Source organism: Chelon labrosus (genome assembly GCF_963514085.1).
Source record: "Chelon labrosus genome assembly, chromosome: 11".
In the NCBI taxonomy this organism is placed as follows: Eukaryota; Metazoa; Chordata; class Actinopteri; order Mugiliformes; family Mugilidae; genus Chelon; species Chelon labrosus.
In genome coordinates, this window is record NC_140344.1 from 10,541,687 (window position 1) to 10,558,163 (window position 16,477).

The following is a 16,477-nucleotide window of genomic DNA, read 5'->3' on the forward strand; positions in this document are numbered from 1 at the left end:
GTAGGAGTTGGCAGAAAAACAAGGTGTCAGTATTGTGTCCACCCTATTCATGTCAGGGTTGGCTACATAACAACATACATCACTGTACAGCATCATGCAATGAAGTTTCACACCACAAACTACATCCTCCAAACCTATTTAAACAGAATTAAGGCCTCATTACAACAGTTTTAGCTTGGCGTACCTAATAAACAGGATACTGAGGTTCAACTTCACAGTTATTTCTGGCTGCATAATTTTATACGGGGATTCCCACTCAGTCCAGATTGTCTCATACAATGAAGGTATTGAACCCACTGACTTTGTGGCAGCCAGTCTCCTCCTCTGATAACCTGCAATAATTTCGGGAAGTAATAAAGTCAACAGATGTATAGTAATAAACAGCTGAAACAAACAGAACAGTACAAACCAGCAGAAACCAGCAGTTAAGCACGTGCACACACGGACAAGCAATTCTCTCTGATGTTTAAACAGTGGTTGTGTTTAATCCTCTGTTTACCGTGTTGGGCACCCGTATGCACACACAGGGCAGCCTCACAGGTAAAAGCAGTCTCACGGGTAAAGCAGCGCACCGACAGCTCCAGACAGAGGAGAAGCACACAGCTTCCACAGGAGGAGGAGTGAAGGCGGCCTGAGGTGTGATCCTGGTCTCCATTCATCATGATACCGCTCTTCCTCAGCAACAAATCTGACACAACTAAAGGACGTAAGTAAGCTGAGTACTTTCATCAGTAATTACTCTTTACTATAAACTATGAACTATTATATTATTCTACTGAAGGCATATCAGACTAATTAAATAAAAAAATCTAATGTACTTTTATTTTTATTTCCAGTGTCTGTTAATATCACACTGGCTTCAGCAACAAATAGTCTTTATGATACAGTGGCTTTTTATCAATGTATAGCTTAAATTGTAGCTGTGTGATCAATATTCCAGTGTGATTTACACATTTTAAACACAATTATCACCAAATCAAGTGCACAATCTTTTTACATTTCTCTTTTCAGAGGTTGACAGGTAAATTGCTAAGACATGCCCAAATGAACAAAATGAATGTGTTATCTCTGATCAAGTGCAAACAGGGGCTGCCATAGTGAAGCAATAGAACCACAGTCCCCCAGGTTTCATTGCTTCATCACAGTAGACTTTCAAGTGTTCACTTCCTGGACACGCTGGTGACGCTCAGAGACTATGGAGACAGCTACTGTAAATATAGAGGAGTCCTAAGAGAGAGTGGAAGGACACGTCTCTCTGAGTGCTGTCTGAGAGCCGGGCTTAACAGCTGGATCAATACTGAGTATAGTATAGGGGAGTATAGGATTGCTGCATTTTATATATGTAACAATGCACGGGAAGTAGAGGTTAAACTCTGACTTACACACCTTGTTTATATAGTGTTTAGCGTATATGGCATTTTGATTCTTTATGTACATCAAGTCAAACACAGAATATAGATGAAAAGAGAACCTCTTGTGCCTGAAGGTTCACTTAAAAAGAAAAAAAGCCAGTTTGGTGTAATTTTCTGTACATGACATCTTACCTGGCAGATCTTAATTGCTATATGCTTTTAACTATTACTATATGACAGCTTGGGACCAAATGAAAGAGGAACATTTTGTCAGTCCTGTTTGGATTTAAAGTGGCACCCCGTGTAGTTGTGCAATTGAACTGACAAGATTGATGTCTATTCAATGTACAGCCAGGAAACATTAACTTAACTTCACATAAAGACACAGGAAATGGGGGAAAAAACACTATTTCTTAGCCTGAGCACAGTGGTTGCCTAGCAACCTCAAGGTGACAGCAACATTTTATGAAGCTGGTGCACCCGCAAAACCACAGCCCGTCAATATTACACTGTTGTGTACACACAGACGAGCTATCACGTTATTTAAGTGCCAGGCTAATCTTTACACAAAGGCGGCTCACTAAAGCTTCATGTGGAATGGACACATTTATGCACATTCTCATCAAATCTTTAGAAAGTGAGCAAATAATTTCCCAAAATATTCCTTTTACAGAAAGTTTGCATTACAAATAGGGAGTTGTGGTTTGAAACGTGGGCTATCGAGCTGCATTTGGAGCTTGACCAGTACTCGTAGCCAAAAATCCGGTTATTTGGACAACTTACTAAAATATTCTCCCTCTTTTAAATCCCCTAATAGCAATTTAAAAGAACCTGAATTGTCATTTATCTTTAATAAAATATTTGAATAATACACATAACTCTTCCTCTTGCCATTAAATCCTAGAGGTGTTCCTCGAGTTCCTGAATCAGTCATCGGTATTCTGCAGCCATTTTGACAACGACCAGTGGTATTGCTACCTCCTGCTGGTGCTCTTCGCCTTGACCCTTCCTGTGGGGATCCTGGGAAACATAGCAGTGCTAATCAACTACACCTGCTTCAGGAAAACCTCAAGTGCCAGCAACGTTTTCCTGGTAAACCTGGCCCTGTGCGACTCAGCCTGGATCCTCACCCTCCCCTTCAACCTCTACTACACCTTCCAGACGTCGTACATCGCAGACATACGGATCTTCTGCCAGTTCAAGAAGATCTCCTTCGACATCAACATATACGGTAGCATCCTCTTCCTCACGCTGATCAGTTTCGACCGGTACGTTGGGACGGTGCACCCCATCAGCTCTCTCCGGTGGTGGAATGTGGGTAAAGCAAAGCTGTGTTCAGTCTGCGCGTGGGTCCTGCTCGTCCTCATCTCCATTCCTGACTTCTTTTCAACTTTTGCTGTGCAGCGCTCGGAAAATGTGACCGTGTGCATGGACCACATCCATGGTCCTTTTCTCTACGTCACGACAATCACCATTATCAGAACAACATTAGGCTTCTTGCTACCGTTCAGTGTCATGCTGGCTTTTTACATAATGACAGTTCGTGTTTTGAGGCGTCTACCAACGGGTAGGAGAAGCAGAGGAAGCCAGCGAGCAGGAGGAAAGCCGCTGAGGCTCATCACTGCTGCCATACTGGTCTTTGTCATCTCCTTTGTGCCCTACCACGTCATGGTCATTACCCTGGTGTTCATGAGGATCCACAACAAGGTGACTCCCTCTAACACCAAAGTCCTCTACGCCTTCTATGCGTTCTTCGAGACCATGTGTAGTTTAAGCAGCTGCCTGGACCCGATGCTGTACATTGTGGCCGGTGAGCAGTTCCAGAGGAAGCTGCTGGCCTTGAAAAGAGACCGATCCAGGAGGATGTGCTGCAGGGCCAACAGGAGGGTCGGCGTGATTGGGTGATTGAGAGGATCCAAACAGTGGCTTTTTTGGCCAGTTAACTTAAATCAACTTGGCTGTGTTTCTGTTACATGTGTGTCAGTGGCAGGTGTTAACAATGCAGTTACTTTTCCCTGACATCTAGTGGTACACAGCACTACTATGGAACAGGAGTAAAAAAAGAAAACACTTCTATGACTGTGGCGCCTAGTGTCCCTAGAGCTGGACTCCTTTGTAACTGCTGTGGCTGACCGATTGTGATAAATTGGTGTCTTGGGCAAAACCAGACTGTGGCCGTTTGGTTATTCAAAAAATGAGGTTTATAGATGCTGTCATAAAACCTTTTTATTACCAAACAGTAATGCAAAACAGCAGTAGTCTTATCCTTGTGTTTTACAGCTGTACCCACAGATATCTTGAAAATCATGGAAATGTTCAAGCATCAAATCCTCAGTATTGCAGCTGTTTGTACAGACAAATCCATCTAAGAAACTCCTGAAAAATTAAACTGAATAAATCAGCATGTTAGATGGTGTGCTGATAATTCCTTTCCCTTGACATCATGAAAACAACAAATGACGACATATCTTTTGGAAGAACAGTGTTCATGCCTTCTAGAGTTACAGTGACTAGGGAGTCTACAGAGAACATCTATTCTGTTGGGGCAGCTCTGGGCAACTCAACACAAACTGTTCCCTTGAAGTTCCATCACATCACATTTAATGTTTATGTGTTTTCACATGCTCTGCGCAGGGTAATTTTCTGGAAAACGATTTTAAGCTGTTGACTCATCCTGCACTAGGGGTATACCAACTCTGCAACCAATGAAATGCTTTCTTACTGTAAATGTTCATTTCCCTCCTGCCCCCTAGATTTCTTCTTCATCGGCAGCACTACCAACTTAGGATCTGGGCACAAACACGTACTGCATGTGTCTCCCTAGTTTCCTATTTTCACAATGAAAAGAATAAATAAAATAGCACTCCACTAGCCATTTCATGAGAATTTTAAATTGCCACTCATCTGTACACACCATGTGATGTTTAGGCATGATGTCCGATTATTTCTGCACCTGTATCTAAACAGGAAAGCACATTCAAATGAAAACGCTGTCCTTGTAGTTATTTGCAGCCAAGGAGGGAGTAATTCCGGTTATGGTCTTATCAATCTCCTGTTCAAATGTTTTGACTGTAGTGCAGTGAACTGGACAATGTTCATGGAAAATGTGATCAAAATGAACAATGAAAGACGTAAACACCTGGCCTCACAAAAACAAAACGCAGTTCACGTTTGGTCACACAGTCAAGCACTGATATCATCGTATTCATGTTGATTGCTGAACTACAGACAGCGCTGTTTCTTGATCACAACCTTTGCTCTGCATTCAAGTCATCAATCTGCACATATTTATGTCTGCACTTTCATCTATGCTAGGTGTAAGTGTGAAACTCTACTACATCCTGTTTTGAATTCAAGCATCAGAACAATAATTGTGGCCTCTTTATGGATAACAACAATAATTCTCCCAGAAAGAAAACCCAGATGGAAGAAAGCCTGAGTTTCATCTCTGTCTGGATCTTAGCACTTGCATCCCCATTCATTATATCACAGTCACACACTTGCGGGCTGCAGAATGGCCACAGTTCGGGGTAGGGAGGGGGCTGTTGGTTGGAAATAGCCCTGTCTGTGGCCTCAAGTCTCCCCAGAGCTGGACTCCTGTGTAACTAAGTGTCTGGATAATAAATCAGAGGTGGGAAGTGACAACAGAACCCCCTCCGCAGGGACACTGCAGCAAGTAGAGCTTCAACAAAGAGAGCTGTCTACTGGGCCACTGTATCACTGTGCCTGTTCCAGTAAGCAGCCTCCCAGATTATTTCATTTTGTTATTTATGGCCTGACTCACGACCAAAGGAGTCATACATTTCGGGTAAATAAGCAATTTCCTTTTGGCTCGTTTCCCTTGTTTGCTAGCTCTTGTCATTATGTCTCTGTCTTTGTCCCCCTGTCTGCCGTACAAACACTTCAATCGGTAGTCTTATTTCAACATATTTTTGATTGTCCTTAGCACTACATAAAATAAGAATAAATTCAGTTGACGTAAGTTGACCTTTTGGACAATTGCTGGCAACACAACCAGCTGCGAACGCTACAAGCACATATTAGCAAATATTTTCAAAATTTCTAATCGAGCAGACATTAACCTGTAAAGGTTTGATATCGGGAGTCTCGTTTTCTCCTTTGTGCACAGTTTTAGTCTCCACCACATCCCAGGGTAAATATCTGATGTGTTTTCACATCTACATGTAAAGTACCCAAGCTAGTTGCTAATTTAGTGTTTGTCAACCTCTCAGGTTTGTTTTAGCTTAAGTGTAATTTGTTCATTTGATCTGCTCCTCTTGGCCAGAAAATACAGAATTTACAAGAGAACCTCCCAACCTTTCCTGGATGTGCTCAACTGTTCACAGTTATTATCAGAGGTATTGTTAAACAAGTGTGATAAATTAAAAGAATAATTGTTTCACTAAAAAATATGAACAGATGCAGCAATATTAATTCACTCAGTTGCAAAACATCCTCTCAGACGCACACAAATGGACACACACGGCCTCCAAGCCTGCCACCCACACATTCACTCCCACAGACACACGCACGCTCACTCCACTTTGACCCGCAGCCACACAATGCTGCACATAAGCCATCTCAGCCTTTGCTTGCCACAGTAATAACATATGACAGAACGCAGATGGCATCCTGCAGGCTACAATCATGAAGACCAGGGAAAGGGGGACGAGAGGCGCTCCAGCAGTAGAGCAACCACACTCTCTAGCAAACACTGCTCAGCAGAACGCTCAATCACCTTATCAACTCCGTGATCTGCGGAAGCGGGTTTTTAGATTATCGTCACCTTTACCTTGTGCCGTTCACAATATCCGGATCCTCAAATGACTCATCCAAGTGGAGAAGAGCGGTCAGGGTTTCATTGAATGTAAGCATCTGTAATACCATGCAAAGCAGGGTTTAATCCAGTACGGACGGTGCTCCACATGATTCAAAATCACCATTCCATTTACCCTTAAGAATTTGCAAATCCTTGGATAGGTGAATATATTATGCTAATTTGGGGACTGTAGTAGCATGAAAGAGAGAACTGAGAAGCAGTTTCCCGTTGTAGAGATAGGCAGCAAGATAGACATTTCCTGCAAAGGTACGCCCATGATGATTTGATAAACTCAGTGCAAAAAAACACCTGATTTAATGTAAATGAGTAATCTAATGTCTGATTTTAAACAATATGGGATTCCCCATTTCCCGTGCTTATACTAATTTACGCTAAATGTCATTATCTAAACAACCAAGTGTGGTACTGATGCAAAAGGATCAAGGTACCTTCCATGTTGATTGAGGAACGGCAGAGGAGATTTTTAATTATTTCCACGAGCTACACAGGGCGTGGCAGAGTAACATACATTCGTCTATAAAACAGAAATAATTGCGGCTTTGTAACAATTCGTTCACAACGAGCAGCTTAAAGAAGTGTTAAAATATAAAAATCGAGGCTACACGCGATACATGGCCGAACGCAAGTAAGACGCACTTGAAATAGACGGCTCACGAACCCACCGTGACCTACGATTTAACACAAATGCATAATGACAGCCAGTCTTCATCGGAATGACCTGAAGTCGTTGGCAACCACCCACTCCATTAGAGAGCACACGTAGCCTTGAGTGGTACAATGGAACAGCATAGGTTGTTTCTTGAACATCGACTGCAGTCTTAAATCACACAAATCACACGCCTGCCACAAGTTATTCATGACTGAGCGTTTATTCCTCTCCAGTGGAGGCGAAGGGAAAACACCTTTGTGTACTGTATGTAGGAGCTTGACTGAAAAGGCATTCAAAGACACTGTTGTGCAGCAACTGGATTAATAATTGTGTGGGTTTCTGAGGGAGGAACTCGCATGTTGTGGTGAAAAAAACAGTAGCAGGAGGTGTATTTCACTGCAAAAGATTTTCTAGGCCTCATAAATAAATGATGCAGGGGATGTGTCACCTTTCAAAAGCAATGTCAGCGTCCAGGCTCGAGACAAACTGATTAAAGCCTAAATACAAACGGCATGAGCCTGAAAAGGACTGCAGTTACGCAAGGTATTACTTTTTTTTAAATGGAAACAGATAACACATTTTCCAAATGGGCTTTTAACGGCTCTTTTGGATAGTCAAATCTCTGCATGGACTGCTCCTACCCTGAAGTGTTCCCACCACCTGCCTACATTTCAGAGAGAAGAGAGATAGAGGATAGAGACCTGCAGGGGCTTAGTGGAGACATCATAATGTGCAGAAGGTGGAACATGTGGGCCGGCGAGACAGATCTATAATAGATGATACAGTGTATTTAACAGTGGGCCTGGTTCTGTAGTGCAGCTCTAGTGCCCTACCTGGGTTTGTGATTGCGTAACCGCTCTACTAAAATGTGCAGAATCTCGACTGTCAGCATCAGCCTGCTTTTATATGTCTCCCGATCATTCACTTCATCTATCCTTTCTCGAATTCTCAAGTGAGTGTACACACCATCCGGTTCATGCACACAAACACATATTCATGCGCAAAGTATCTCCACACCTACAAACACACAGAAGCCCAAACCATCTGTTCAGAGGGTTGTAGAAGTGCATCAGTTGATCCACAGGATCAGCAGCACTCTTTCAGTCCTCTACACCCCCAAACTAATACAACTGTGAAGACTCTTATCTAGATACAGTTTAAAAAGCCTCTGTGTAAAACCAGACCAAAGAAAATCAGATGAAGCACTTACTTTACTTAGAAACTGCTGGTCATCTATTGGGGTTCCAGTTGTTGCTCAGTATTGAACAGTTGTGTTTTCTCTTTGTATGACATTAAAATGATGCATTCAAATACAATTTTTAAAGTGACCTAAATTACAAAAATATATTTCCTGTTCCAAGCTCTAATGGTAACTGCAGAGTTAGGCTCTTCTGTGCCTTCCTTAATTAATCTCTGAGATATCTGGACTACAGTGTCCTGGTTACTTTTACACGGACTTCACTATGTGAGGGTTTCATCTGAACTACTTTCTACTAAAGTAAGAGAGTCCCTGTGAACATTTTCGGGAGAGAGATTCTAATATAGAAATGTTCAGAATTACATTTTTGAGTGCTGAAAGCCCTACAAACAAAATTCAATTCAGCTACTTTCTATGTAGGAAGACCCTGTTCCTCGCAGTGCCATCTGACATTTTGGAAAAGGCATATTATTTAGACATGACCGATGTCGCTTTCATATTCGTGCTATAAATAAGAAGCTAAAACCAGAAGGCAAATAGCATCAACCATATGATAGTCTGAGCGTTCAGTCATTTAATCATGTCACCAAGATGTTGAAACTGCACCTGACCAACGATCAGTTACAGCACCAAACTACCCAAAACTCTATTTAGGTACAAGGTAAACAAACAATATTTAATAAGTCGTGGCTAGCAGAGTGGTATTTGCTTCCACATATTCACGTAAATATGGGGAGCTATAGAGTCCGGTGACCTGAGCACGCATCGTCCATCATAAAGGGGGGAGGAAGGTACAAAAGAAATCTGAGAAAGCGTCTAATTGGATGCAAAATTAGTAAATTAGTACACGCCCCCAGGTGCAAGATGAGTCACAATGTTTTCCAAGACGTGACAATAAAAAATACGTACAAAACTGCTATTCTGTCATTGGCCAAATTAAACTCAGCTAACCAACACTTCAGTGTTTTAGTTTCTGCTGTTCTCCTCTCAGAATATTTCCTACTCTCTCCAACCAAACCAAAACCATCTGCATGGACAGATAACACTACAGATAAAGTAGGTCTCCAAATTGGATCATGGTCCCATCTCAATATGACATTACTTTCTGTTTACAAGAGGAACTCCACCTAGTGTCTACGAAAAGTACTTGCATAACCGTGTTGTATTTCAAAATTAATTCTATTTAAAGCAAATTAAATCATCTTCCCTATCGCAGTCTAAGAATTCTCCATAAATGGTCATGTAGACCCATGTGGGGTCCTGACCCAAAGAACGATCAACATGATCACAGATCCTAAGCAGGAAAGAATTTGACTTCCATTAAATGATTGCAACTTGAGAAGATAGAATAGCCGGTATTATTAGATCTACTAACTGTGTCTCCGCTGTGTACGAAGCCATGTTCCACTTCCCCTCTTAGTGAGGATTCAGTTTTTGCTAAAAGTATCATGTCATCATGCACTCTTATCTTCTATTTATTCCCAGAGAAGATGATCACTCCGAACACCCCCGTTCTGTGGCCTCCAATTATAGTCATTAATGGTTCATCCAAAGAAGATAAACCAGGGTGGCTGATAATATCCGGGCCTAAGTGAGTTGTGAAGTGAGTAGGAAATGAAATGTGTGAGTTCAACAGGAAGCACTATGAACCGTTTAAACAAGTGAAGTGCTGATGAGATTGGAGTCACAACCTTAATGACGGGGAGAGTGAAATGGAGCGGGCATCTGAGGGAGGGAAAGTATGAGGTTGTAAGAGGAGATGAGGAAAATGGCAAGTGGGTGAACAAGAAGAGGAAATATATCATTGGGATGTGAGAGTTGAAGGGAGTGAGTAGTATGCGGCAAGTACCGGCTAAAATATGTAGCATATGGAAGTGATACTTGGGCTGATGTAGAGGTTCTAAACCTGTCCTGGTGAAAAATATAACTTAGGTGTATAGTTAAAGAGGAACATTGCTGTTTACAGGTCTCTGGTACAATTACTTCCTCTGTATGTCGCTGTATGCCCAGTTTTGTGGCTTCAGAGGGAGCAGCATGCGGTCTAAAAAAAAAAAAATCACCTGAAGTGACTCAACCCAGTTGTGACCTCAGCCGCAACCAGTGCTGACGAGTGATTCGAATCAACGTTGTGGGTAAAAATTACAAGTCTGAAGGTGGAAATCACCAAATGACTCCAGCAAACATGAATCCAGCAATGTCAGACATCAAGACATGAAACCTGTGAATATCAAGACCCATTACAGTTTAACTGATGTGTGCACACATCAGGTACTTAAAGTAATACACAAACGTCATTCTCTTCTAACAAGACTTCGACTTGCTCCAGTTTTGTTGGAGGAATTGTCCTGGAGTTGACTTCAAAAACCTTTAAGAGACTTGTCAGAAATTCCCGTGCTACTAACAAAACTGAGCACAGTGTTTAAAAATAGACCCGGGGAAGACGCTAGCCCTCTCTTTTTGTTCATTATTCAGTTATTTGCTCAGTATCGAGAATATTGTATAGCGTAGATTTTTTTCTGCAATTTTATAAGACAGACACCAGTGATTTATTATTGAATCAGAACCATTTACATAAACACATAAAATACACATAAAGTAAATACATAAACCCTAGTAGAAAAACGACGGTCCACTGACGATCAAACAATATGTCGCTGGAACATTCGGGGAGGACGTGCAGGCGATGTTCTAGTAATATAACAATACAATCTTCATTTGGAAACTCATTTTGAAACATGACGGGAGGTCAGGTGCAGCTTCTGGGTAATACTGCCACCGGGTTTAGCTAAAGAGGAACAACGCAATGATAGAAATATGCTACAACTCTGGTTTTAATTTATTTTTACTGCCAGTACAAACACCAATATTCCACAATTATCCTGAGTAGCATGACATTACAAATTTCATACGGGACATGCATACAGCATATTCGATATTCCAAGAGATGAGAAGTGTGCCCACCTACATACTTAAACATGAGAGAAGACCTGGATATAAAAAGGATTTGAATATGCACAAATTTTGCAAAGACAACCTTTTGCAGAAGGTGGATTGGGGGAAGAAAGAGCGATGCTGTGTTGGCATGAATGAACAGGTCTATAACTGGTAGAAAGTTTAGGAAAAACTCCTATAGCCTTTTGAGAATATGGGCAAAGATCTGATGATTTCGTGGGTGAATCTGTGAAGCTCTCTATCATTAGGTCTGTACTGAAACACATCTATTGGGTACGTTTTGACTATGTGTGTGGTATTAGACTCTATTTCTTCACCAAATCTTTAATTGAGAAACCAATCAGAGGATTCATCAACAATGAACGTGTGGTAACTGGACAAATGTGTAAAAAAACATTAATGATTTGACCTGAAAAAGATATAAGTGTAACAAGTGCAAGTACATGATGAGTGCAGATCTGACTCTCGAGATATTATGTCCTCTTTAAATATATTTGCTTTAGGGGGAATAAAGTGTAAAATGTGCTTCTCACTGACAAATAGTCACAACATCAACAACAACAAGCCAGGAGGATGTTTCCCTCCCACAGCAGAGGCATTACTCTGCACATTCCACTGCATTATTGTGCGCATGACTTACCAAAGAGCTGGCGGTGGAATATAAACTTCCCGGCAAACAGGCCAGTGATAATGGCCAGGATCCAGCATATTACTTTGAGGATGTTCCACCCGAGGCCCGGGTACTTGTTGAACAGGAAGGAGAAGCAGTTGCCGACCACAATCATGTGGGCCTCGGTCTGACTGTGAGAGATGGGGTCCTCGGCGAAGATGAGGAAGTTGAAGAAGGTGACGAGGTAGGCCACGATGAGGCGCGACCATGGGTGCTGGAAGTAGTAGCGAAAGCGGGCATCTATTTCCATCCTGCTGAGCCCCCCGGCCGCACGACACCTGGGAGTCAGAGAGAGAGAGAGAGAGAGAGAGAGAGAGAGAGAAAGAGAAAGTGCTTCTTTCAGTCAGATGACATTACATTCACATCACCACGGCAGATTAAAGTGAAAACATCACTCAGACGCAGATTAGTGGCAGGAATATCTCGGTGTTCGGCATGGATTGGGATTACTCTCAATTCAGACGACTTGGATCACCCAGCAACACTGCCAATAGTACACCTACGAGGAGATTTCTAAGCACAAAACCAGGCTCTTCCCAACAATGGTAGGATTATTAAACAATGGTAGGATTATAAAGCAGCAAAGAATCAGCAGCATGAACGCAAATGAAAGTGGTAAAAAAAAGTTTCCCGAGATCACAGTTAATGAGAAGCTGCTCTTCAATAACATAATTCCCCAGTCACTTAAACAAGTGTCATACCTGGATAAGGCTGAACCCTGAAGTGCTATAAACCAATAAGCGATAAATCGCTGGCTTTTAAAGGCTTATCCTCTCAGCCTGTCTGCGCTGTGCTCCCCTCAAAAAGTCGTGGCAGCATTTCGCTGAAGCTCTGCCAGGCAGCTCTTGAGTAACCTCCCGACAGTCAGCTCCCTCTGTATATTTTAACTCGGCTATTACTAGTTACCCATGAACTCCCGTCTGACCCGCTTCGCCGTGGCTGCCGGCAAATGGTCCGAAAATTTGCAAGGCTGAACTTCTCGAAACGGCTGCCCTGCTTTGACACGGTTTCCTGAAATACCCCGCTGCTGTAATGTTTGGAATGGTGTAAGGGCTTCAGAAATAGAGCTGGAACACCCGTGTGCCTATTAAATTTCACCGGCATCATGCTTGTCTTGTCATTAGGTGCCACCTTGGGTACGAAGCTGGTGATTCAAACACACAGAGGGAATCATTCATGGAGGTATAATGCAGTCACTGCACACAAGTGAAAACTTATGCTAAATTCAGCACAGCACCACAAACTACATCCTCCGAAATGATCATACAGTTCAATGACCACCTTTCTGGCACAGTTTCAACAAAAACATTATAACAGTCATGAAGTTAAGATTTAGCGGGACTGTTTTACCGATCAGGAATAACATTATGACCACCTGCTTAATATTGTGTAGGTCTCCCTTGTGCCTCCAAAACAGTTGTGACTCATCAGAGAATGGACATGGTCCTTCTGAGGGTGTGTCTGGCAACAGGACGTTGTTAGTGGGGGCCTTTGGGTCCTACGGGTTGAGGGGAGGGGCCTCTGTGGATCAGGCTTGCTCCGGTGCATCCCACAGATACTTGATCAGTTTGGGTCACAAGATGGTCGACGTTATTTACTTCTCATGTCAGTGGTCATAATGTTATGCCTGGTAGGTGCATATTAGAATGCATTCATTTTCACTAGTGTAGCTACCTAATGAGTGCATTCTTTATCTCATTCTAACTGTGACGAGGACAAGCGCCAGGCTTTCTCTGTGACAGGGGACCCGCTCCCAATCTGAGGACAGAGCCTTATGGCAGGGGAGTCCCTGACAGGCATGAAGTGGGACTCAGCTGAGCACCCAAAGGACACCCACGAAAACAGGAGGAGAACATGCAGACACGACACAGAAAGAATAGACAGGCCAGGGATATGAATCAGCACATGTTAGATAATGATGGACAATGCAATTAGGACTGCAAGTGATTTTTCCAGATCTCGTTAATCATTTCCATCCTCCTCCTCATCATCATCATGGTACATCCTCTAAGACCAATGTAAACAGAGCTCATGTGTTTCAGGAAATACACTGACAGGTCCTGTATTCGTGCCAGTTCTGGCAATTTCTGGGTGGATTATGGTGCTAAGATCATAAGTCTGTGACCACACACCACATCCCTCTCTAATGTCACAACAGCCATGACGCCAAATGTCACATCGCCCGACCCCACATATCTCGGAGATAACACCGGAATTATCCGATTACACAACTTGGATCTCGGGTGCAGCCACAGTGAGATGCGGGCCGGTCGAAATTCGAGTCCTACTTTCAATCGGTGATATATTCGTGCATGTGCGATATATACCCCATCATAGACGCACCTGCTCCGCGCCGCGTCCCTCTCAGTCGACAGCCAGGATGAGAAGCATCGCTCCCGCACGGCTCTGCGGCCACGTCAAGCCGACGGCGGCACTCTGATCATCCCAGACACGAGACGACACGGGAGGGTTGTGGAGTGGGGGGGATTATCCATGCGACCTGTTGTTTGTGTACGACAGAGGTACCCCTAAATCCTCTGCCATTGTGGCCGTACCGTCCATGCGCCGGGCGGGCTAGCTCAGCCGGGCGTAGCTTAGTCTGTGGGTCCCCGCCGGAAGGTGTAGCTTCTGGGGAGTTAACGGGATGCTGCTGGCGCGGCTGTAAGGTAGATGGAGATAGCGGGGTCCACACGAGGCGCATATCATCGAAGCGATGTAGCCAACACGTTGATTTACCAGCGTCAAGTCAGAGCCAGTACAACGTAGAACTTCCGGTCGCACCTTTCAAACTAAAACGATACGACTCGCTACACATATTTCTATATAGGATGGAAACTCGAAAAAGGTTAAAAAAGATTAAAAAGGGCAACTGGACTTGTACAGTTTTTGAGAAGACGTTTCACCACTCATCCGAGTAGCTTCTTCAGTACTAGGGGACTGGTGGGAAGTCTGAAGTTTAAATAGGAACTCCTCCTGGAACTTTCTTGTTATGTTAACAACCAGAAACCGGTGCAGCTAATTTTCATTAACGACTGGGTACTTACCTGTCGTTGAGGGGAGACTGTTTTTTTGATCCCGTCCTCTTCCCTATGAATGGTGCTCTAACAACCCTTGTCCATCAAGGTGTGAATGAGGTTGAAACGTCTTGAGGACAGAAGTTAAAACTGTATTGTAAATAGATGGCAGATTAAATCTCAGTCCACCTCCTCTGTTTAGCAAAGGTTTTTCCAGTCCGACATAGGTGGCTTCCTTTACTACTCCTCTTTCAAACCATCGGCCTTCTCTGGCTAAGATTTGGATGTTGTGATCTTCAAAGGAGTGCCCTTTGTCCTCCAGGTGTAGGTGGACCGCTGAATTGTTTCCTGATGTGTTTATGGATGGGAGTGTACACACCAAATAACCCATCCATAAACGCATGTACCAGTCCCCTAGAACTGAATAGCTACTCGGATGAGTGGTGAAACGTCTTCTCAAAAAACTCTACAAGTCCAGTTGCTTTTTTTAACCTTTTTCGATATACCATGACCTGGATGACTGAGAACCTTCACATACATAAAGGAGGAATCTATCTATCTATCTATCTATCTATCTATTTTCTTCAAATTTTTCTTACATTTGTTTTACATGAATTGCTTTGTGTATGATAAGGTGCCAAATCTAAAATTTCAGTGTTGGGGTCATAATCAATATGTAACATTATTGACTGTTGATATGAAATACTCGTTCTTAACCAATGTGACTGTGTGACACGAGCATTTTCTTTCTTTCTTTCGTTATTTTGAAATATTTTTTTGAGGCGGACATACACCGCTTTGTGTCTAAAATTCGATGAATAATGATTAACATTGTTATGTGCTTCTTATTTTACTAGCAGTTTTAGTGCCAGCCATGAACTGTGTTGCTCAACGTGATTCTTTGCACACTATATTTTGAAAGAGTGTCGACATCGTTTCCTGTATGACCCTGAGTGTGTCTGTCTCGCTTGACGCAGAGATTCCCTCTGGCAGGATGATTTTACTGCCATAAAATGTATGCATTTATTTATTTATTTAATCGAGGAGGAGACAGAGAGCAGAGACAGGAAACCTGATGGCTTCCAGATGTAGCTGGATTTCACTCCAAATACAATCTGACGTCATTACAGTTCAGAAACCCAAATCATGCTGAAATGTAGAAAGACAGACAGACAGACAGATAGATAGATAGATAGATAGATAGATAGATAGACAGACAGACAGACAGACAGACAGATAGATAGATAGATAGATAGATAGATAGATAGATAGATAGATAAACTTTACTGACCCATGGGGGAGGTTCCCACAGGGAAATTGACATCTCCATCGCACACAGCACTGTCGGACATGTACAAGAACTAGCTAGAAATAAATGAATGACCCCCAAATACCCAACACCCCCCAAAAAATAAATGAATAAATATTGTGATTGTACATGGTTTGTTATTGCACATTCTTAAAGAGAAAAAAACTGCACATTATTATTGCACAATATTATTGCACATTATTCAGAAGGAAGGGAAAACTGACTGCCTGACATTTTGCTGATGTAACGCCTGCAGCAAACACACAGGCAGTCTTTCTTCAAATGGTAATGCGCTTACTAATTTTTTGTCCAGCCCTCAAGAGCTATGGGCTCCTCTGAACAACTGGGTGAGGATCTAACAATAAAGCTGGGTGGGAACACAAAAAGTGCAGCTTACAGTTTCCAGAGTTTCAAATGTCATTCATCTGTGGAGGTCTCAAAGATCAAGTGAGACAAAGCCCCATAGGACTGTAAATGAGCAGCATAATGATTT

At 42.6% G+C, this 16,477-nt stretch overlaps 2 protein-coding genes across 3 annotated transcripts in view; one reads left to right on the plus strand and one right to left on the minus strand.

The window, feature by feature from the left end:
* The window catches only part of tmem117 (transmembrane protein 117), a 32,317-nt gene extending 17,617 nt beyond the window's left edge, over positions 1–14,700 (minus strand). The window contains exons 1-2 of one of the 2 annotated variants that reach the window (XM_084555254.1): positions 14,005–14,700; positions 11,632–11,939 (exon numbers count right to left, since the gene is read on the minus strand). In XM_084555254.1, the coding sequence (XP_084411380.1) occupies positions 11,632–11,911 (280 nt within the window). In that variant the 5' untranslated portion in view covers positions 11,912–11,939; positions 14,005–14,700. Of the gene's footprint in view, positions 1–11,631; positions 12,156–14,004 lie in introns of those variants that run through there. The other variant, XM_084555255.1, reaches the window with a different exon arrangement.
* LOC311496144 (P2Y purinoceptor 1-like) lies at positions 661–3,310 on the plus strand (the record flags this gene model as incomplete). Its single annotated transcript, XM_084555910.1, has 2 exons — positions 661–706; positions 2,257–3,310. The coding sequence occupies 2 exons, from the start codon at positions 661–663 to the stop codon at positions 3,255–3,257; spliced, it is 1,047 nt and encodes a 348-aa protein (XP_084412036.1). The 3' UTR covers positions 3,258–3,310.
* Positions 14,701–16,477: the final 1,777 nt, after the last annotated feature.